This window comes from Panthera uncia (assembly GCF_023721935.1).
Source record: "Panthera uncia isolate 11264 chromosome C1 unlocalized genomic scaffold, Puncia_PCG_1.0 HiC_scaffold_4, whole genome shotgun sequence".
Lineage (NCBI taxonomy): Eukaryota > Metazoa > Chordata > Mammalia > Carnivora > Felidae > Panthera > Panthera uncia.
Genome location: NW_026057585.1, coordinates 26,651,615 through 26,674,784, shown reverse-complemented (window position 1 = coordinate 26,674,784; position 23,170 = coordinate 26,651,615). Strand labels below are relative to the sequence as shown.

The 23,170-nt window shown below is 35.1% G+C and overlaps 1 protein-coding gene across 3 annotated transcripts in view; it reads left to right on the top strand.

Moving 5' to 3' along the window:
- FNBP1L (formin binding protein 1 like) overlaps window positions 1–23,170 on the top strand; it is a 122,437-nt gene that overhangs the window by 80,019 nt on the left and 19,248 nt on the right. For 2 of the 3 annotated variants that reach the window (XM_049616794.1, XM_049616793.1), the window contains exons 3-9: window positions 5,658–5,711; window positions 6,922–7,069; window positions 7,847–7,909; window positions 12,344–12,448; window positions 15,793–15,921; window positions 17,963–18,109; window positions 20,020–20,223. In XM_049616794.1, coding sequence (XP_049472751.1) covers window positions 5,658–5,711; window positions 6,922–7,069; window positions 7,847–7,909; window positions 12,344–12,448; window positions 15,793–15,921; window positions 17,963–18,109; window positions 20,020–20,223 — 850 coding nt within the window. Of the gene's footprint in view, window positions 1–5,657; window positions 5,712–6,921; window positions 7,070–7,846; window positions 7,910–12,343; window positions 12,449–15,792; window positions 15,922–17,962; window positions 18,110–20,019; window positions 20,224–21,654; window positions 21,814–23,170 lie in introns of all 3 variants that reach the window. The other variant, XM_049616795.1, reaches the window with a different exon arrangement.

Here is a 23,170-nt window from a genome sequence, read left to right as displayed (position 1 = left end):
TTGAGTCTGGGTAATGATTTATTGTTTGTTTCTTTGTTTTTATTTTTTTAACGTTTATTTATTTTTGAGACAGAGAGCACAAGTCGGGGAGGGGTAGAGAGAGAGGAATACAGAGAATCTAAAGCAGGCTCCAGGCTCTGAGCTGTCAGCACAGAGCCTGACGTGGTCCCCTAACTCACTAACCGCGAGATTACCACCCCAGCCAAAGTCAGATGCTTAACCGACTGAGCCACCTAGGTGCCCCTGTGTGTTTTTTTTTTTTTTTCTAGTTCCTTTAGATGTAAGGTTAGATTGTTTGAGATTTTTTTTTATCTCTTGAGGAAGTCTTGTATCATTATACTTTCCTCTGAGATCTGCCTTTGCTGTGTCCCAAAGATTTTCAGTGTTGAGTTTACATTTTTGTTTGTCTCAAGATATTTTATTATTTTCTCTTCAATTTATTTGTTGACCCATTTGTTATTTACTTGCATATTGTTCAGCCTCCATATGTTTTTGTTTTTTCCAGTTTTTTTCTTGTGATTGATTTTCTAGTTTCATACTGTTGTGGTCAGAAAAGATGCTTGATGTGATGTCAGTGTTTTTAAATTTATTGAGACTTGTTTTGTGGTCTAAATGTTATTTATCCCGGAGCCTCTTCCATTTGTACTTGAAAAGAGTGTATTCTGTTCTTTTTGGGTAGAATGTTCTGTATATATCTGTTAGGTGCATGTGTTCTGATGTGTCATTGAAAGCCAAAGTTTCCTTACAGATTTTGCATATACCTGTGTTGTCATCTGTTGATGTAAGTGGGAGTCAAAGTTCCCTACTTTTACTGTATTACCATCAGTTTCTCCCTTTATGTCTGTTAATATTTGGCTTATATATTTAGATGCTTCTCTGTTGGGTGCATAGATATTTATAGTTGTTGTATTCTCTTGTTGGGTTAATCTCTTTACATTAAGTAATGCCCATCTTTGTTTTAAAGTCTGTTTTGTTTGATGTAAGTATTGCTGTCTCAGCTTTTGTTATTGTTTCCATTTGCCTGGAATATCTTTTTCCATCCCTTTACTTTCAGTCTGTATGTATCTTTAGGTCTGAAGTGAGTCCCTTGTATGCAGCATATAGATGGGTCTTGTTTTTTTTATCTATTTAGTTACCTAGTTACTTTGATTGGAGTATTTACGTTTTTTGATTGGAGCATTAAATGTTCATTTACATTTAAAATCATTATTAATATTTATGTACTGATTGCTGTTTTGTTAACGATTTTCTAGTTGTTTTTGTAGTTCTTCTAGGTCTTTTCTTTTTTCTTTGCTTTTCTCCCTTGTGATTTGATGACTTCTTAAAAAATTTTTTTTTAATGTTTGTTTATTTTTGAGACACACACACACACACACACACACACACACACACACACGGAGTGTGAGCAGGGGAGGGTCAGAGAGAGATACACACACAGAATCCGAAGCAGGCTCCAGGCTCGGAGCTGTCAGCACAGAGTCTGACCTGGGGCTTGAACTCACAAACTGTGAGATTATGACCTGAGCCGAAGTCAGCTGCTTAACAGACTGAGCCACCCAGGCGCCCCCAATGACTTTTTTTAGTGTTATGCTTGGGTTCTTTTCTGTTTGTTTTTTTGTGTATCTGTTACTTGTTTTAGGTTTGTGGTTACCATGAGGTTCATATATAACATGCTATGTATATAGCAGTCTATTTTAAATTGATGGTCACTGAAGTTCAAACACATTCTTAAAGCACTTTTGTTTTATGTATTTGATGGTACATTTTATATCTTTTTATTTTGTGTATCCCTTAACTAATTATTGTAAACAAAATTGATTTTACTGCTTTTGTCTTTAACCATCATACTAGTTTTATGAGTGATCTGATACTTTCACCATATATTTGCTTTTCCTGGTGAAATTTTTTCTTTTCATAACTTTCTTCTATTTATGGCCTTTTCTACCTTAAGAAGTCCCTAAAGCACTTTTTTTTAAGGTCAGTTTAGTGGTGATAAAGTTTTTTAATTTTTGCTTGTCTGGGAAACTATCTTTCCTTCACTTCTGAATGATAACCTTGCTATGTAGACTATACTTGGTTGTTGGTTTTTTTCCTTTCGGCATTTGGAATGTCATGCTACTCCTTTGTGGCTTGCAGAATTTCTGCTGGAAATCAGCTGATAGACTTAGGTGATTGTTGCTGTATACATAATATTTGCTTTTGTCTTGCTGCTTTAAGATTGTCTCTTTAATTTTTGACATTGCATTATTATGTGCTTTGCTGTGGACCTCTTTGGGTTCATCTCCTTTAGGGCTTTCTTTCCTTCCTTGGCATGGATATCTGTTTTATTTTCCAAGTTAGGGAAATTTTCAGCTATTAATTCTTCAGATAAGTTTTTTTGTCCTCTCTCTTTTCTATCTGGGACCCGTATAATGCAAATGTTAGTATGCTTGATGTTGCCCAGGCGTCCCTTTAACCTATTCTTTAAAAATTCCTTTTCAGCATGGATGAGTCCCACTACTCTGTCTTCCAGATTGCTCATTCATTCTTCTGCTTCTTCTAGTGTATTTTCCACTTCATGTTTTGTATATTTGTTTTTTATATTTTCTTAACTCCTTGTTTAAATTCTGAATTCATCTATTCTTATCTCAAGTCTGGTGAGCATCTTTATGACCATTATTTTGAATTCTTTATCCAGTAGATTGCCTATTTCTGTTCTATTTAGTCCTTTTTCTGAGATTTTGTCTTTTCTTTCATTTGGATCGTATTCCTCTATTTCCTTGTTTTGTCTGTCTCTCTGTTGGTTTCTATATATTAGATAGGTCACCTGTGGCTCCTGGTCTTGAAAGCAAGTGGCCTTATGTAGAAGGTATTCTTTGGGCCAAAGTAATACAATTTCCCTTGGTCAGCAGAACCAGGCACTCCAGGTATAGTCCCTGTATGGGCTCTTCGCACCCTCATGTTCTGACTGGGCCACAGTGCTCCTGGTTGAGAGGCCTGTTGTGAGTGTGGTGGTGGTGGAGTTAGCTCCTCGTATAGCTGGCTGCCAGGCCCCACTGTGATATGCTGAGCAGGCATGCTCGGGGGTGTGGAGCTGGGCTCCTGGGCCCCTAGCCTTTCCCAGGTCAGGAGTTGCTTTGGAGGGGTACCTGCCAGAGCAGATAGGTTAAATAGGGTAGGTCTGCAGGGGAACACTGGACTGGGTGAACAGTTCTACCAAAGTAGATGGGAGAGTTTCAGAACTGGTGGTGCCTGCCAGGAGAGGGCCAAGTAGGCTGAAGGAACGAAAGAAAGATGGCAACTGCCAATGCTTCCATTTCTGGAGAAGTTTCCTACAGATACCTGCTCTTCTGCATACTTCCTAAAATTAGTCCATAAGTGTCCTTCACGTATGGTCCAGGCATGTTTCAAACTACTGCCACTGTGCTGGGCCTCCCATGAATGATATTCACTGGCTCTTTGAAGAGCAGAGTCTCAGTTTCCTGTAGACCTGTGGCTCTCTCTCACAGTTAAGTCCTGGTGATTTTCAAAGCCAGATGTTATGGGGGCTTGTTTTCCTTCTGCAGATCCCCAGAGAGGGAGGGTGCTTTATGTAGGGCTTCATCCCTTTGCTCCTTAGGTAAGACCTCTGCACCTGTGATATCTGGTTCCTGACTATGTCGCTGCCCCTACTATCCTTTTTTTGATGGGCTTTTTCTGTATATCTTTAGTTGTAGAAGAGGTGTTCTGCTAGTCTTCAGGTCATTCCCAGAGTGAGTTGCACTGTATGTACTTGTAGCCGTGAGTGTTATGGAAGAGAGAAGCTCTGGATCTTTGTTCTCTTCCATCTTACCCTCCTTTCTTTTTCTTCCTTTTTTTTTTTTTTTAATTTTTTAATGTTTATTTTTTGAGAGAGAGAGAAGAGGAGGGCAGGAGGGAGGAAGGGGGAGGGGGGGAAGAGAGGGAGGGGGTGAGGGTCAGAGAGAGAGGGAGACACAGAGTCCAAAGCAGGCTCCAGGCTCTGAGCTGTCAGCCCAGAGCCCAATGCGGAGCTCGAACTTAGGAACTGTGAGATCATGACCCTAGCCAAAGTCAGACACTCAAAGTCAGACTGAGCCATCCAGGGGCCCCTTCCCCTCCTTTCTATTAAACTTTTGGTAAACAAGTATATAAATGTAAGGCCTGAAGCTTTTATCCTGTACCTTGTTTTACAACCAGTGGTGACTATGAGTTTTTTAATTAACTTGGTAAATGTAACCCTCCTCAGTGTCTTGCCTGTTCTCTCCCCTGATTCTTCAGGGTGTTAAGACCTTCTCTTTTGTATTATAGCATCCTTTGCATACCTTTATCATAGCAGTTATTATGTTGTATGTTGTAATTATTGGTATATACTTCTGTATTCCTTTCAATGGGATGTAAATCTTGAATGTGGATATTCTCTCATTTCTAATGTTCCCAGTAACTTGAACAGTGCCTAGCATATAGAGGATAATTATAGAATGAATAAGCTGAATTAAATGGAATGAATTGATAATGATTTGAGAATAATTAGAACAATGCTTCTTTTGAAGTATTTATTTGAAAGGCCATAGGGCCATTTATTTTTTAAATGCCTATAGGTTAAAGCAGTATATATCATATTTGTGTTGATGAACTAGTTTCTTTTTGAGTTTCCAATTCATTGTGTATTGTTGATTTCGTAAAATCCAATAAAAATTTAATGCCAGAAAAATGTCATAAAAAAGAGACATGTAAAATACAGGCACCAATTTTTTTTATTATTAGATTCAATAGACATAAACTTACTCTCAACTTGTGTACTTAGCTTTTTGTGGATTAGTCACAAACAGTCTGTGGAGCTTTACTTGTCCATGGACCATATTTTGAGAACTGTGTAAAGCACTGTGTTAAATGCTTTACAAATATTATCCACTTTAATTTTCATAACCCTGTGGGGTGTAGGTACTGTTATTGCTATTGATAGGAAATGGGGCAAGTGAATTATCCAAGGACACATAGATGCCACACAAAACAGCCAGGATGCAAACCCAGGTAGTATAGTGTTACTTCAGAGTCCATGTTCTAGTCTTCTTATGAGTTTGCAAAGATGAGATGAGGTAGCATGTTAGTCTGAGACTGTCTAGAATGGACGTAGATGCAGGCAAAGAAAGTTGCAGTATAAGTGTAATTAATATGCCTTAAAAAAAGAGAATGTGAAGGGTCCCATAATGATGTTCATATAAAAGTAGAATTATGGAGGATGCTGACCAACTGTTCTTTTATCCTATTAGTGAATCAGCATTTGTTTTCATATCTTAGTTCATTTTAAAATATCTGATTTGCAAAACAAAATAGTGATGGTATGTCTTTGAAGTACATGTCTTTTTGCTGTGACTCAGTGTCATACACTGAGTACTTTGTTTCTTCTCTTCTTCCTCTTCTTTGCTTATTTGCTAGCATAATCATCCTTATTATTATGATTACACTCATACAAACACAGATAATAACATTTCCTTTTACAGATACCAGTATTTTCAGAACAAAATGTAGAGATAATATGTTAATGGTAGTAGATGATTATACTGCTGTCTTGTTTTTTATCATTAAATTCTTGATATCATGAAATTGGCAACTTAGAGAATATTTCAGTTTCAGTAGTGGTATATTTTTTATGTTAAAAAATTTTTTTCTTCCTATAGAAATCTGGTTAAGAAGTACTGTCCCAAACGTTCCTCCAAAGATGAAGAGCCAAGGTAAATTCTACACCTGTTTATTATTGCATATTAAAATTTAAAAAATACTAATATTTGTGTTATTTAGTAAAATAAATATGCTGTTAGCCCTTTATAATGATTTTTTAAAGTTTTAATTAAATCACAGTTTTATGAAGAAGGAACGACTGTTTAATAAGAATGAATATTTCAGTGGGCTCAGTTTTCTGAAATAGTTGAAGTATGTGGGACTTCACTTGAGTCACTTAGTCTTTCATATTTTTTCCATACTTGATTCTGTAGTTAGCTTATTAGATTCTTGCTTTTACTCTTAGAGGTATTAAGATAGTTTGGCTGGTTGGTTTAAAGGGATAATGAAAAGGAATGAGGTTGTCAGGGTAATCTTGGAACTCTGAATAAAAGTTTGGGAATTAGTTATGAGCTTTTTGGTCTTAAACAGGGGTATGTGGATGGCTCTGAAATGCAGAAACAAAGAGACTAGACTTAAAACAGCTTTGTGTATAATTGTTAATTGTTAGAATTCTTAGGTTTAGTGTTAATGGAGTTCTGTCTGAGCTATTTGCCTTCAGCCAAAAGAATAGTCTGGCAGTGTATTCAGAGTAGATCTATACATTTTAATACAGCAATTCTCTTTGTTTCTCTCCTTCTCTCCACACACATTTTTTACCCTTATTTTTGCCCCTTCTTACCCCTCTTTTGGTGCCAACTACAATGGCACTTTACTTCCATTCAGGATGTGGGCAGGCATACAAGCAGCTGTGTCCAGAGCTGATAGCAAAATTGTTCTGTAGATCAGCCATCGAGATGCATTTGAGTGGTATGATTGGCAGGTTCTGTCCTCGAGAGCAAGCATATCATCTCTGCACCAGGTTCAGCTGCCAGTCCTAGGAATCCAACCAAGTGGGCCAGTCACCCCAGCTCAGGCCAGTCACTTGGCTACTTAAGAGATTCCAGTATGCCAAAAGAGCCTGCAGGTAGTATTCTTAATATTTTTTGACCCCATATATCCCTTTATTTATAAATTAAGACTACTTGAAGGTATACAAACATATACAACTTGAGCTTAATATGGAATTCTTTCATACAAAGTTAATTTGGAGTTAGTAGTGAAGAAAGAGTTAGGTTGAGTATGTTAAAATTTGTCAAGTGTCAGGCTGAATCCATACCTCACAAAAAACATTTGTAAAGAAAATAAAGGAAATTTCACCATTTTTTAATATGTTTTTGTCAGGTTTACCTCGTGTATAGCCTTTTTTAACATCCTTAACGAGTTAAATGACTATGCAGGACAACGAGAAGTAGTAGCAGAAGAAATGGCGCACAGAGTTTATGGTGAATTAATGAGATATGCTCATGATCTGAAAACTGAAAGAAAAATGGTAATTATTGTTTTTATCCAGTTATATATAATATGAAATATTTTCACATAATTACTTTGCTTTTCAAAGTAATGCTTGTTCAGTATAAGCTGGTTTTCTGTTTCACTCAGTTTCTTCTAGCCAAAATCATCTTAAGATACTCTTGCTAATTTGTAATCTTTTTGGATTTAAGACCAAGATTTGATAACCTACAGCCCATGTGCCAAATTTAGCTTACTGTCAGTTTTTCTTAGTTCCCATGGGCTAAGAATGCTTTGTACATTTTGGATAGTTGAAAAGAAGATCAAAAGAATATTTCATGGTATGTGAAAATTGTATGAAATTCACATTTCAGTGACTATAAATAAAGTTTTATTGAAACAGGCCCATACTTATTCATTTATGCATTGCCTGTGGCTGCTTTTGATTATATCAGAAAAGTTGAATATTTGTAACAGAGACCACATGGCTTGCAAAACCTAAGATATATATCTGACCCTTTATAGAAAACGTTTGTCAACCCTTAATTAAGACATATGTATTTTTCTAGAAATTATATCTGTTTTAAAGGTTATACTTACAGTATTCAGGTAATACCTATAAAATGCATTTGAGAGTTTTGCTCTACTAATAATCTCTTCCTAAGTCTTGATATCAAGTTATATAATTAGTACCTTAAAAAATTAAGCGAAAGCGTTTGGGTTTTTTAAAGACTTTTAGTATTTAAATGTAATTTTTTGTTTGTTTTATTTGTTTTTTGTTTTTTTGTTTTTTTTTTTCTTTGGTTATGATCTTCAGCATCTTCAAGAAGGACGAAAAGCTCAACAGTATCTTGATATGTGCTGGAAACAGATGGATAATGTGAGTTATAGTGTCTTCATGCTTAACATAAAATTTTATAGACTAGTTTAGCCCTAAATTCTCCTATGCTTCACATCTATTGAGTTGAATATTTCTCTATGTATTTATTCATTTTTAACATTGGTATAAAAAGAGAATGTGCATTTTGTTATTTTTTTCTGTATGGTTCTATACTTATACCAACTCTGTAGTCTTCAGATATCTGTAAATGTTTAGGAAAACAGTTTTTGACTTTGCAGTAGTTACTATAAACTATTGATAACAGGGTAAGAGTAATGGGGCTGTTAATAGTGATGTATCTTAGAAGACCATTTGACAGAGACTGAGAGGACTTAGATCGTAGTTGTACCTTTTATGATTTCTCTTGATTTCATCCTTAGAATATGAAAATTGAAGATTGTGGACTAGATTTGTGAAATGTTTCTTCCAGTTTAGTGATTCTATCATGAAAATGTTCCTAGTACTAGACTCCTGGTCATAGACCATTCAAATTATAGGAAAGAAAATACTTGATAGTATTTATAGATAAAATTATAAAAGTGCAATAATTATTTACTATAAAAACTTTCCAAAGGTACTTGCTAATGTGGTTTTTCTTAGATATTCTGGCATACAGTCATTTGAAAAACAATATGTCTGCATGGAACATTGTTGTCTCCTTTCCTTAAAATTCTCCGCCAAATGATGTTCTGTAGTACAAGATTAATATTCTTTTTGAACCCTCAGGTTCGCAAGCAGCTTACTCTTTACTTGCGTATTTTTATTATGGACACTGTATTCCTTGAAAATGATGCTAAAAGGAGTTTTTCATGTTATGTTAATCAGTTTAGTTTGTAATTGTTGGGAAGGGGACTTTTAAGTTTGAGATGAAGAAACCTCGTGTATATATGTGTTTTTGGCCATTTTTTCTTGTTTTAAATCCACATATTTAGGGGGTGCCTGTATGGTTCAGTTGGTTAAGCGTCCGACTCTTGATTTTGGCTCAGGTCATGAACTCACAGTTTGTGGAATTGAGCCCTGCGTCGGGCTCTGTGCTGACAGCACCGAGCCTGCTTAAGAGTCTGTCTCTGTCTCTGTCTCTCTCTGCCCCTTCCCTACACGCACACATGTTTCTCTCTCTCTCTCTCTCAATAAATGTTTTTTAAAAAAAACACATATTCAAAGCTTAGGTTAAATTTCTACTGTATGAATATCATTGATGTAAGATTCTAGGCACCAGTGCTGATTGAGAATTTTTAGTTCTATTAATAGTCTCTTTCATTTTTGTTTTCATTTTCATTCTAATTGGTTTTAACAAGACTTTTAGGGAGTGTTTACATTTATTAAATTTTAAATTACCTTAACTAGCATTCTTAGAATCTGCCACCTAATGAGTATGTATGTGTTTTCATTTGCACATAATAACAGACTCCTACACTCGTGAGTCATTGGTCCCTTTAAAAACTTGTGTTGACACAAATTATTTTTGTTATGTGCTGACTTGCCTTTAGAACAATTGACAGGGGCGCCTGGGTGGCTCAGTCAGTTGGGCGTCCGACTTCAGCTCAGGTCATGATTCGCGGTTCGTGAGTTAGAGCCCCGTGTTGGGCTCCGTGCTGACAGCTCAGAGTCTGGAGCCTGCTTCAGATTCTGTGTCTCCCTGTCTCTGCACCCCTCCCCTGCTTGCCCTCTGTCTGTCTCTCTCTGTCTTTCTCTCTCTCTCTCTCTCTCTCAAAAATAAACAAACATTAAAATTAAAAAAAAAAAGAATAATTGACATTTAATAAGCAAAAGTTATAGGGGTCACAAGAAAGAAGCATCAAAACAAAATGTGGGAGTAATTTCTTTAAGACATTGATTAACAATACCATTAAAGGTGAGTTCAGCTCAACTCGTATTTATTGGAGGCATCCTTGACATGTACTGAGTCCTGGTACAAAAGTGAATAGTGAAAAAAGTGATTAGTGATGTAGTCCTTATTTTTGTGGAGCCTGTGGTCTAGTGAGGGAGACAAATATAATTTCTGTGGAATTTGTTGAAATATGTGCAGGATCCCATTTCTTCTCTATCTTGTTTAATCAAGAAAATGAAATTGTAAGATTATTAATATTTTTGAAATTATTGAGAGGAGATTTAAAGAACTGGGAGAAATAAGCTAAATTAGTGGCAGAGTATTGAAAATTGAGGAAAACAGTTTAAAAGACAGTTATGAACCACAGGATAATGAAAATAGGCCACCCTGGTATTAAAGATGGAGGGCAGAAGAGAATAGCCTGCAAAGAAGATTTTGAAGGAATGGTGACAGATTAATATGAAAAAAGTACCAAAGATGCCAGGTCTATCGGTTAGTGGGTTTAGGTATCAAACAGAGCATGCAGATTTATAAGAACAGGGCTCAGAAATGGAGCAGTTCCAGAGTTGGTCCATAGCTCAGTGATGTCACTAAGGCTGCTTCTCCTCTCTGTGTCTACTTTGCCATCTTGACCACGTTGGCATTTTTCCTCAGGCTTGTCCTCTTATGGTCAGCAGTTGAATGAAGCAGCCAAGCACCACATCCTCATTCAGTTGCATGCAGAAGCAGGAAGAAGAGGGCATTTCTTTTCTAACTGTTCCTTTTTATCAGGGAGGGAAAACTTTCAGAAAAATCCCCAGCAGACTTTGTAATGGGTGCCTTTGACAGGATGAGATTATTTAACCATGCTCCAGATGTGGCAAGGATCAGCTATTTTCAGCTACACTGAGAGGTGGGCTTTTCTAAGAAAAACTTTTTTTAAAAGTTTATTTATTTTGAGGGAGAGAGCATGAACGAGAGAGAGGGGGAAAGAGAATCCCAAGCAGGCTCTGCACTGTCATTGCAGAGCCCAGTGTGAGGCTCAGACTCATGAACTGTGAGATCGCGATCTGAGCCACAAGAGTTGGACACTTAACCGACTGAGTCACCCAGACACCCCAAAACAAACATGTTTTATGCAAAGGATCAATAATCAGAATAGGAGCAGGAAACTAGAAGTTAGTGGAGTGGTTAGCACTTTTACATTTCTGAAGGAAGTCAGTTTCCAACAGTTTCATACCCAGCCAAATTTTATCAGTTAAAAGTGTTGGTAAAGTTATTTTTGGCCATGGAGACTTAGCTCCCACAAATCTTCTAGGAAGCTACTGCTGAATGTGTTCTAGCAAAATAAGGAAATGAACCAAGAAAGGGGAAGGTGTGGAATTGGGAAATAGGAGATTCAAATCAAAGGAGAGGTAAAAGGAATCTCTGATAATGGTGAAGGGAAATTGCAGGGTAACAGCTATGTAGTAGGTCCACTTTGGTGTAACCAATCCAAATTTCAATAATCCAAATTTCAATAGGTCAAAGCCTTTGGAAGAGATCTCATCAAGAAAGTAAAATTTATAGAATTCTGAATATGTTTGAATTAACTGAGGACAGATTTAAAAAAAAAAATTTTTTTTTAACGTTTATTTATTTTTGAGACAGAGAGAGACAGAGCATGAACAGGGGAGGGGCAGAGAGAGAGGGAGACACAGAATCTGAAACAGGCTCCAGGCTCTGAGCTGTCAGCACAGAGCCCGACGCAGGGCTTGAACTCACGGACCGTGAGATCATGACCTGAGCCGAAGTCGGACGCTTAACCGATCAAACCACCCAGGCGCCCCGAGGACAGATTTTTAAAGAACTGTGTAAACTAGAGTTGACTTAAAAGTACATTTACAAAAGTATGTAAAAAAGTACATTGAAAACTAAGCAAATTTAGTCTAGGAATTAAAAAAAAAAAAAGTTTTGTTTGTTTTTTTTGGACAGCTCAGAGCCTGGAACCTGCTTCGGATTCTGTGTCTCCATCTCTCTGCCCCTCCCCCCAATAAGTATTTAAAAACTTTAAAAAGTATGCAAGAAAGGAAATATGGTATATATTGCATGGCTCTATTATGAGTAGCTTTTACCAAGTCGTAGCAATTTGTATTAAATAAAAAAAAATTTAAAGGCCGAGTTCTGGGCTAATGGTAGTCCTGAGACACCTGGAACAAACAGTAGGAAACCACTTTGGAGGGACATTCCCACATCCCACCACAAAAAATAAAAACAAGCAAACACCAAAAACAACCAAATAAACATACAAAACCAAACACAAAACACCGCACAAACCAAAAAGTCCTCTGAAGATGAGCTTATAATAAATAATTACAAAATACATGTGATTTTTTTTCTTACTAGCAAAAGATGAAGTATATAATATTAACTCAGGCATGCCTATGATTTTTTTTTTTCCTTCACAGTCTGTAATGTCTGATATTTAAGTCACATGGGTTATTTGTAATACTAAAATTTCTTTTCTACCTTAGAAAAAATTTACTTTTAGTGTGTAATTCTATACAGTGTACAGTGGCAACACTTTAAAGTTATTTATGAGGTAAATTTTATTTCTTAGTGTGATATTTTAATTTTTTAAACAGAGTAAAAAGAAATTTGAAAGAGAATGTAGAGAGGCAGAAAAGGCACAACAGAGTTATGAAAGATTGGATAATGATACTAACGCAACCAAGGCAGATGTTGAAAAGGTAAGAAATAATCCAAACTGACTTTGATATAAAAATATTATTACTTGCATGTGGAGGGTAATTGTAATATTTGTTTTGGTATTAGATTTCTCCAAGAGAAACACTACGTCTAAATCTAAAATATACAAATATTTGTGTACTTCAAATCACGTTAGTCGGATTGTGTTTATTTTATTGTAATGTCTTAACTGCATTCAGAATGCATAGGAAAGATATAATTGCTATTGAGAATGAATTTCTAAACTTAAAAAAAAAAAAAAAAAAAAAGAATGAGTTTCTATCCTATTCCAAAACAGAATAGGAAGTCTAAGGTATGTTGATGGGGTATGCAAATGGGGGTTGGGTAGTGTGCTTCCCTAACTTGACCCAAGGCAAAACAAGATAAAAGTGTCAGAAGTATGTGATGTTAGTTAGCTATTTGTGTTTTTGTTTCATTCATTCTTTCATTCATTTTGGAAAACTGAGCTGTTCGTCGCTGATTCTGGGCCAGATGTTTTATAACATAACTATTTGTAAGGATCAGCCCTTAACTACTGCTGCTTAGCTTTTCCTTCTTTGCTGTATGTTCTTTATCTTAGAACATTGGACATTTGAGAGGGGTAATTTTCTGCATTCCATTTTCTTTACCACTTAAAGCCATAAAATTATATAAAATTCAGATTACAATTATCTTAAAGTCCTTCTAGTATAACTTGTGAGGGTTTTATTTTTTTCTACCCTATTTCTTAATGACTTTTTATACCTCTAATGATAGTTAAGTCCCTTGTCATTGGAAATACACAGACTTAAGGCAGTTTGTTCTTTTTTTGATTTTTCCAACTCTAGCATTTCCTTATATTGATCCCACTGATCGCTGTGTTTAGTTTTAGTTTCTTTGAGGTACTGGGAAAGTATTCTGTATTTTCTACATAAAGCTCTTTAGATATTCATAGCAGATTCTCTGTCCCTAGATGAACCATTGTATTTCTTTATTCTACTGAGGAAATGGCTTTAAGTCACTTTTCATTATGACTGTTTTCCTTTGGATACCTGTTAATTTGTCAGTATCCCACCTAAATTATGTTAACTTCCAGTTGGATGTAATAATCCAGATAATGGTCTGATCAGTCCAGAGTTTGATTACCTCACTCATTTTGAACACCAAATTTATGTTAATTATGGCCTAAATGTATATTGATTTTTTTTTTTTTTTTTTTTTGAGCAACCACATTGTTTGGATGGACTCCCATTGGGTTTATGGTTAACCCCATGTCTTTTCCCATATGGTGTGATATGAGAACATGTGTCTCATAACTTGTACTGTTGGTATTTTAGATGCGTGTGTACATCTGTATCAATTATTAGACTTTGCGGTTAAGATTTTTGGACCCTGATTTTGATCATCCATATATTCATTTCCTTCCTAGCATCATGTCATGCACATAATGTGTTATTATTTGATAAAAATGTGGATCACAACAGTTGCAAACACTGTTGTATACATGGGAGGCTTGCTTGCTGGTTGACACTCCTTAAAAACTCCTTTGACTTATTATCAAACATTGATTGGAATACATAGCTTAGGTACTAGGCAAGATAAGGGACTCTAACTGGACTCTCATTTAACTTATGTTTTTTATTTTGTCTACAGAGATCTCTTTAGAGACTAATTAGACATTTTGAAATCTAGATAGAATATGTTAATAGTTTGACCTAACTTAAGAATTTTAACGTTTATAGTTTCCTTTTTATACTCCTTTGTTTGCAACCTCCTTACTTATTAGAGAATTAGGAAAACTTTGAGGATTTGCTTTAGGAACTATAGAGTAGAGGGATTCTCTTGTAAGTGACAGGTAGGAGAAAGGAACATAGTTTCAATTGAGCAATTACTGATAAAAGTTTAAAAAAAAAAAAAAGGAGCAAGCCTATTACTGATCTTTCTAAAGAAAAGAAAGGCAGTTGCGTAACAATGTGAGTATACCATAACACTCCTGAACTGGTCACCTAAAAATGATTAAGATGGTCAATTAAGATGATATTGTGTGTTTTACAACAATTAAAAATAAAAAAAAAAGTTAATGTAATATTTTTTAAAAAGGCAGTTAAGTATGAAGCCCACAGGGGGGCTTCAGTTGTTCTAGTTTCTAGCTTTACACTCCTCTATGCCCTGCTGGAACCTTTGCCCTAGGCTTTAGGAATCACAGCCAGTGACTTAGAACAGGAGCCGTTTCGCCTGACCATTGTGGGTAGGGAATAATTTGGGTTCCTCTATTCCATCATAGTTTGTGGGAACAGGGAGAAAGGGGGAAGAAGTAAATGAATGTGTACTTAAGGTCCCAGAACTTCAAATGTATTTTTCTGTAGAAATACTTCGGGCTATGGTGTTTAGTTTCCATAGTACTTAAGTATTAGAATCTTCAAGTACACTGTAGATTAAATTTTCTTTTTGTGGGCTTCTCTATTATCTTGGCTACTGTGTATTTCCACAGGTCAGTTTGTTTCTGAGTTCAGAAGAACTAACTTGTGGACCTACTGTTAGAAGGTTAGAGACTACATTTTGTAGAAAATGGAATTAGAACAATAAAGTGTATTAATGTGTTTTACAACTTCCAGAGCACTCTCATATAACATGATTGGTTCCTTGGAGCACTGTGAAAAATGGAGTTCAATTCTTACTTTTTTTTCTTATTACTTTAGAGTAATTGAGAAATTTACTTAGATTCCCCTCCAATAAATCTAGAATTAATGATTTTATGTTAGTATTCTAATGTTCTTACCAATGTAGATGATGCTGATGTGACCTATTCAGAAAGCATTTCTCTAAGAGCTTGAGATGAACAGAACTATATTCTAAATAATCATTCCTGAAAGAACCTTTGGTTTTGTATAGAGACTGAAATCATTGTTGAGTATTACCATATCCAAAAATCATATATTTAATCATTAGTGTTTCACTGTGGTTCTGAGTTGCATATAAGTGGATCATGTTTTAAATGTTTTACTATAACTTGTTAACTGTCTAAAGTATTTCTATGGTGTTTTTCGTCTTCTGGTTAAGAGCATACTGTTGCAGGTCAAGCCATAATGTTGTCATTTGTTTAATTTTAAAAAAGTCTGGATTTGGTAAGGAGAAACTTTATTTGAACAGATTATTGCAAAGGGAAGGACTGTTGCAAAAAGAGAAAAGGATTGCTGCAATAGGAGTGTGCTCTGTCCATAAGATATGCAAGCATCTCCTTAAATTTTAAATGATATTAATAGTTAGAAAAAGTCTAGGTTTAGCATAACTTTTAGAAAAATGAATCAGGTTTCATTTTGTTGTTGTTGTTATTTGTTGGTAATGATGTGGACCAATTTGTCTCTAGGCCAAACAGCAGTTGAATCTGCGTACACATATGGCTGATGAAAATAAAAATGAATATGCGGCACAATTACAAAACTTTAATGGTGAACAGCACAAACATTTCTACGTAGTGATTCCTCAAATTTACAAGGTAAAGTTTAGATATATGAAATTAATCTAGTTTTAGAGTTGGAAGAGCTAGTCTTTTTATATGTGAAACTTTTAAATTTGAGGCATCAACCAGGATGTTTCTAGATTCACTAGTCATCAGGACTAGTGATAAGAACTTCTTTTATGATTATAGATTTGAAAAGTAAATATTTCCTAACTTTGAAATCACGAATTTTCCTACTGAATAATTATTAGTGTAATAAACAGTCCAGTAAAACAATGACATTTTCTAGATAAATTTTAATACTGTATCATTGAGTATTAGGACATAGGGGGGATTCACTGGAATTGTTCTTGGTAAGCTGCTTACCTAGAATTGAGATGTAGCTTTTTGACACTATACCAGAGTTACTGGCATTACCCCAGGTGGCAGAAATAAATCTTATGAAATGTATTTGCTAGCCTGGTTTTTGCCTGCTTGTCTTCCTAGTTGCCAGATCATAAATGTAATTCAGGCCGTGAGTTTGCTTACAAATTCCATCTGTCATCACTTGATGATAAACAGTTGCCAAACAGCCTGAGGTAAAGACCCAGAATTTATATGAGGGTTAAGTTATGTTACTGCTTATTCTAGAAAGAAGAGAAATTAGAGTAAAGGGATTGAAAGAGTGTTGAAAGTAGTATCTGGGAGAGCAGAGCTTATATGGAAAGAGTTGTCAGCCCAGATATATTTTCTTTTTCATTGTAAGGCAAATTAGCAGTACAAAGGAAGCATAGTTAGAGAGGGTGGCCTAGAGTGGGTATCATATTCCAGTCATTTAATCCAGAGCATCTAGCCTCATGACTAGCATCTAGTCATCATCACTCAGTGGTGCTTTTCTAGGCTCTCCAGCCAAGCCATTATGTTCTGGGGAGACCAAAACTGTGTTTTGTGCTTAATCCTTTTGTTTGAACCTTGCTATGGAGCAGTCTTGCCATTTTTTTTTTTCAGTGTTTATTTATTTTTAAGAGAGAATGAGTGGGATGGCGCTGGAGGGTGGGGATGGGGGGGGGGGGTGCAGAGGGAGAGAGAGAGACACAGAATCCTAAACAGGCTCCAGGCTTTGAGCCATCAGCACAGAGCCCAATGTGGGGCTAGAATGTGTGAACTACGAGATCACGACGTGAGCCGAAGTCAGACACTTAACTGACTGAGCCACCTAGGTGCCCCCAGTCTTGCCATTTTGTAATGCTGGGAACAGTTCCTTTGTGAAAATGTGGGTGTCAGAGTAAATCCACAAGCTTTGGGAAGTAGAGAGGAAAAGCTGGTATAAAGGCTGTGGGAGTGTGGGGACTTGAACAGTGTAGCTGTGTCCTAGGAGAAAAAGGTTAGTAGTGTCGGCAAATATTAAGGGGTCAAAAATGCCTGTAAGTTATTTGGCTTCACTTGTCATAGCATAATTCTTAGGGGCATGTACCAGTAAATTTTTGAATTGTGGGGATTCCATTGTATGTACCACTTTCACCTTTTGGCTTCCTGTTTTCATCTTGTATCCCCAATCCTTTGATAGTTACTGAGCAGTAGACTGACTAGTAGGTCTGAGTACCTGTTGGTATTCAGTCAACTATGGATCCTTAATCCAGCGAGATCTTACCAAAGTAATCTGAACTAATTTAAGGACTTAGAACTCTCAGATTTATATATGTTACAGGCTAATTGCTTAAAAAGAAAGAAAAAAAAAACCATCAAAATTCTGTTTTCGAGTGCAGCTTTTCCTGGAAGCATAGACAACTGCTCTGACTGAAGAATGGAAAGGTGGAGGTGGTATGAGGTAGGGAGCTGGTAGCCTGTTAGGGGATCCCTTTAGAATATTTGAAAACCAGTGTCACCTGGTTTAGGATGTGCTGAAAGGCTTGATTTTTTTTTTTTTTTTCCCTTGTGTTATGTAACAAGTCTCAGGTTTTAAGTACTGTAAGACTGTTGAAAAGGTATTAACAACAGTGTGACTGTTAGTGTAGAATCCTAATTTGGGGGGTGGGGTTGCGTCAGAATGAAAAGAAAATTTAATATTCCCTTTTTTTAAAAAAATTCTGATTATTAGCAACTACAAGAAATGGATGAACGAAGGACTATTAAACTCAGTGAGTGTTACAGAGGATTTGCAGACTCAGAACGCAAAGTTATTCCTATCATTTCAAAGTGTTTGGAAGGAATGATTCTCGCCGCAAAATCAGTTGATGAAAGAAGAGTAAGTGCTATATAATTATATTTGAATAAATTATTTGGTTTGCATATGCAGTTTCAGTTGGTGAAATGAATTGGGAAAGGGGTGAAGTAATTGATGGGTAGCTGATTATACTTTATATTCTGTAGAAGTCTGGCAATAGATTGGACTGCTTTGGGCTTTTTTTTTTTTCCCCCATGTTTATTTATTTTTAAGAATGAAAGAGAGCGTGAGCAGGGGAGGGACAGAGAGAGAGAGGGAGACAGAATCCGAAGCAGGCCCCAGGCTCTGAGCTGTCAGCACAGAGCCTGACATGGGTCTCAAACTCATGGAATGAGAGATCATGACCTGAGCCGAAGTCAGATGCCCAAACGACTGAGCCACCCAGGCACTCAATGGACTCCTTTGGGCTTTTAAGACTGTTCTGAACACTAAAATTCTAGTTGTTTTGAAAGAAAATTTTAATCTTTCCTTTTCCCCTGACTAAATTTTCAGTTCTACTCCAAGAGTATAACACAACCTGTGAACTGTAGGTTACAAACTGTGTTGTACTCTTATTCTAGTGAAAGTTTAGAGAAAGAAATAGATATAAAGTTACTATAAGAATTGCTTTTTAATGGAAGAGTTGGCACTTGAACTGTGGGTAGTGTATGGAGTAATGGGCAAAAAGGAAGGGCAGTAGAAGGAACAGCATAGCCCTGCTCCCCTTGAGAAAGTATATCCACTAACCTGTCTTAATTAAGGTCTAGCAAGAATCTTGTACCTGGTCATTTCTCAATAAATGTTGATTGAGTGACCAGAAAGGGTAGTTGGCAGAAATTTATGTTATGAAGAAGGAGCAAGAGAAGAGAACCAGTGTTGGGGGAGTGCTAAATATATACCACATATTTTAGTCTTCATAGCAAGTTGGTATTAATGAGGATTTTTTTCTGTAACAAATAGAATTTTGACTTGAATTTTAAAAATAAAAGGATTTTAGGGTTCTTTAATCAGAAATTCAGAAGTACATTTATATTTCAGTATGGCTGGTTACAAGGTTACAAATGTAGTTAGGTCCCTTCTCTCTCATTCTTCTCATCCTTTAGCAAGTGATTGGTAGGGTGGCGTTAATGACAAAACTAAGGTGTGACTTAACATAACTTTTGAGTAAAAGGCAAAATGTACAATGAACAGAAATAGGGAATAAAAGAGAAGGGTTTTAAACAGGAGGAGTTTATAAGAGATAAAGTATTCTGTTTGAAAATAATGAGTTTAAGGTGTCAGAAGAACATTTGGATAGTGGTATGTACTTCCAAAGACAATATATAGTATAGTTATGTGAGTTTTAAAGTTTTAGGGGAAATAGAACTTTATATTTTTAAAGTTTCTTTTTGTATTTAATATTGTTTGTGAGATCTTTCTCCATTGTTCAGTTAACATTCCCAACTGTCTTCAGTATATTTTATCTTTTCCCCTGTTGGATGCATGAAAGCCTTTCTACCTCTTACTCTTTTACATAGATGCCTTTTCCCCTGTTTCAAAGATCAACTTTTTGTAGATATCCTGTAAAGCAAAAAGCCTTTTTCTCTGAAACTTCTTAGAATTTCTACTTGAGAATAACTTCCTGTATTCCTATTCTAAGAAAGTTAGATCTTTCTTATCAACTAACTTGTCCTCAGATTTCAGTGGGTTGAAGTTGTGGAATGAAAACACTTCATGAATATTACAAACTAATAAAATGTTAATTTGATTATAAATTCGTATTTTATTGGGATTAAAATATTTAAGGCTTATTACTAATCCACCAGAAGAAATTATTCACTTTAACCTTTAATTATTATCTGTAGAATTATTTCCTTTAAATTTTTGCTGGTTGTTTCCTTGAGTAAATTTTTAACAGCTAACAGTATTAAAAATAAATGAAATGATTTTAAAAACATGTTTCTTACGTGTAGGACTCTCAAATGGTAGTGGACTCCTTTAAGTCTGGATTTGAACCTCCAGGAGATTTTCCATTTGAAGATTACAGTCAACATATTTATAGAACCATTTCTGATGGGACTATCAGTGCATCCAAACAGGAAAGTGGGAAGATGGATGCCAAAACCACAGTAGGAAAGGCCAAGGGCAAGTTGTGGCTCTTTGGAAAGAAGCCAAAGGTAAAAGTCATGAAATTCCTCTATGCTAATAGTTTTATTTTAGTGTGTCATTTAAATCAATGTAGGTGTTGAGTGGATAATGGCTTACTATTAATAGAGAATAAGTATTTTTATCTGAATGATTCAGTTAACTTTTCACTTATTAGAAACATAGTTTTGTATCTTAATAGTAAAAATTATTTCTGGAGTTAAATAACATTTGACCACCACTTAATGAGTAAAAATGTTAAATAGTTGTTAATACCTCTTGAATTATATGCTTTTGAAATTTCACTTGTATGTAGTTTCAATCAGAATTTCTAAGGAAACGTTGTGATCTAACTATAAGACCACCAAAATTGCAGTTCTCTATTAGAATGAATGATTGACTATAGCAATAATAAATGTCACATTAGGTCTTATAGATCGTACTAATGAAGTTATTTTTATCATCTATGTGAATGTTTAATGGGAGGGGCCCAATGTTTGTGGTTATTTGAAGTTTAAAAATCTCCAGTTTACTAAGAGAATCTCTCTTAACTTCTTGTTGAAACCCATTTTTTGATGTGCTGTATATGTTAGATAAATCTAGTTCAGCAGCATGAGCAAATGGAATAGATGAGTGCTTAATCCTACCAATGTAGTGCTTATAATAGTGTCTATCTAGTATGGGAATAGATATGTACTTTTAATCTGATATGCTCTATTTATTAAAGTATAGGTGACTTTAATTCATTTTTCTGATCTAGACATAAGAATGCAGATAAATTTAACTCATAATATACCTATTAATCTCTTCAGAAGTACACTTATAATTAACTCAAGCATTATTCATGCTTTTAATATTTTCCAGGTGAGAAGTTGAGAGGTGAGACTTTTTTTTTTAAGTCAAATCAGAGTAGATAGGAAAGCTTAGAAAAACCAGGACTGCTGAAGTTTTTTTTTTTTTTTTAAATGAGCTGCAATGAAGATGAAATAGAAACAGTCTGAGAGAAAAACCACAAATGTAATGAAAACTTTTTGCCTATTTGTGATAATAATTAGTTGCAGTTTTAATATATATTATCTATTTAGATAACTTTACCTGTAGCTGTTGCCTTTAGCTCTGACAAGTGCAGGTTAAGTATAACCAGTTAGGTAGTGCTAATGTCCTAGAAATTAGAAGAGAATTTTTTTTATGTAGGTCATATTGCTTTCTCTGACATTATAATTTGTGTACTCTATATTTTTAATGTCATTTTGTAAAAAGTGATCAAATGGTACATTTCTTAAAGTAAATTTGACTTCTTAAAATGACCGTTTTGGCAAAACTATGTTAATATTCTTATAACATTTTTATAGAAAACTTTGAGATTTATTATGTGAAAAGTATGTTGCCAAAAATAGAATTTTCATTTAGGAGAAAACTATGCACATTTGGCTTATTGATTCCTTTCTTTATTTCCATATTAGCCACAGTCCCCACCCTTAACCCCTACTAGTTTATTCACATCCAGTACTCCTAATGGGTCCCAGTTTCTCACATTCTCCATTGAGCCCGTGCATTATTGTATGAATGAAATAAAAACAGGGAAGCCCAGAATTCCTTCTTTCAGAAGTCTCAAAAGAGGGGTAAGTTTAATAATGGGTTAAAATGCATGATGGCCTATTGTGTGTGTAGTGTGGCTTTTAATACTCTCCACCCTCATTATAAGGCTCTCTCCTGTAAATATGTAGTTTAAAAAGACCACAGAATTAAGTATAGCTGCCCTCAAGTTAAAAATAACTCCTCTTTATAACATTTGAAATGCGCAACCATAAAAGAATGGTATTATAAAGAGGGTGCTGGGTACAATCATATTAGCTATTTTTTTGTTTATGTGAAATCATATGTCCACCATTGTCTTGTAATGTATTTACATTTTTAAGACTTTCAGTAATTTGTCACTGCAGTTAACTCATGCAATACTTTGTCACTAATGATGACTTCTGCCAATTTATAAAGTATTTTGTTGTCGATAAAAAAATCAAATTCAATTTTTAATTTCCCTACTTTTAGAAGTATAAAACACAGTTTCCAGTAGTTAAATAAGAAATTAAAGATAGGCATGTTAAATATCAAGATTCTAGATCATATTAAGATAATACATTAGAAGATATTTTGTAAATTATTTGCCTATAAAATACTAGATATTACTGAGTAATGTTTACATGGCATTTGTGTTCTTGAGCTTAAAAAAAAAGTATTTTTTTACCAAAATATTTTTTTTAATTGCCCAGTCTTTGGTATTTACTCAAAACTAAAGTTATTCTGTAAATGAAAAATTTTAGAATTGTAAAAATCAAATATCAAGCTATTTTTTAGCAACACCTATTATACTACTGATAAATAGTGGTGTTATTCCATTATGTTAGTGAAACTAATTTCTCTTGTTTATATTTGATTTTAAGGATGTGTTTGTAATATTCATAGCTCATAGTTTAGATATATTTATGAAATTTGAACATTTGTTTGGACATATGAAAAACATAGGTGTGATAGCCCACAGATGAGAACTCAATCTATCAGTGCCATTAAAAAATCTAATCATTAACAGTGATATACTATAGTTGGGCTTACTCTTGTTCTTGCCATTCTTCCCCCACCTTCCCTCTTCTTCCCTTCCTCTCTGCCTTCCTGCTTGCGTTCTTTTTCGATTCTTTTCTTCTCTGTCTAGTTGAGTTTCTCTTTTGGCCACATGTAGAGTTGAGTTTCTCTTTTGGCCACATGTAGAACAAGATATATTCATTTAGGGCAAGATGACATTATTTGCATTTTCATTAAAACACTATGACAACCTGAAGTGATGTCAGTAATGCAGTAGACATGTTCTAGTATATGATGTCCCTTTTTGGACTTCCTTTTTTCCTATACTGTCATGAACATTTTTACATCTATCTTACCTACTTCTGTGTTGAATGATGATATAGGTAATTAATGATATTCTGA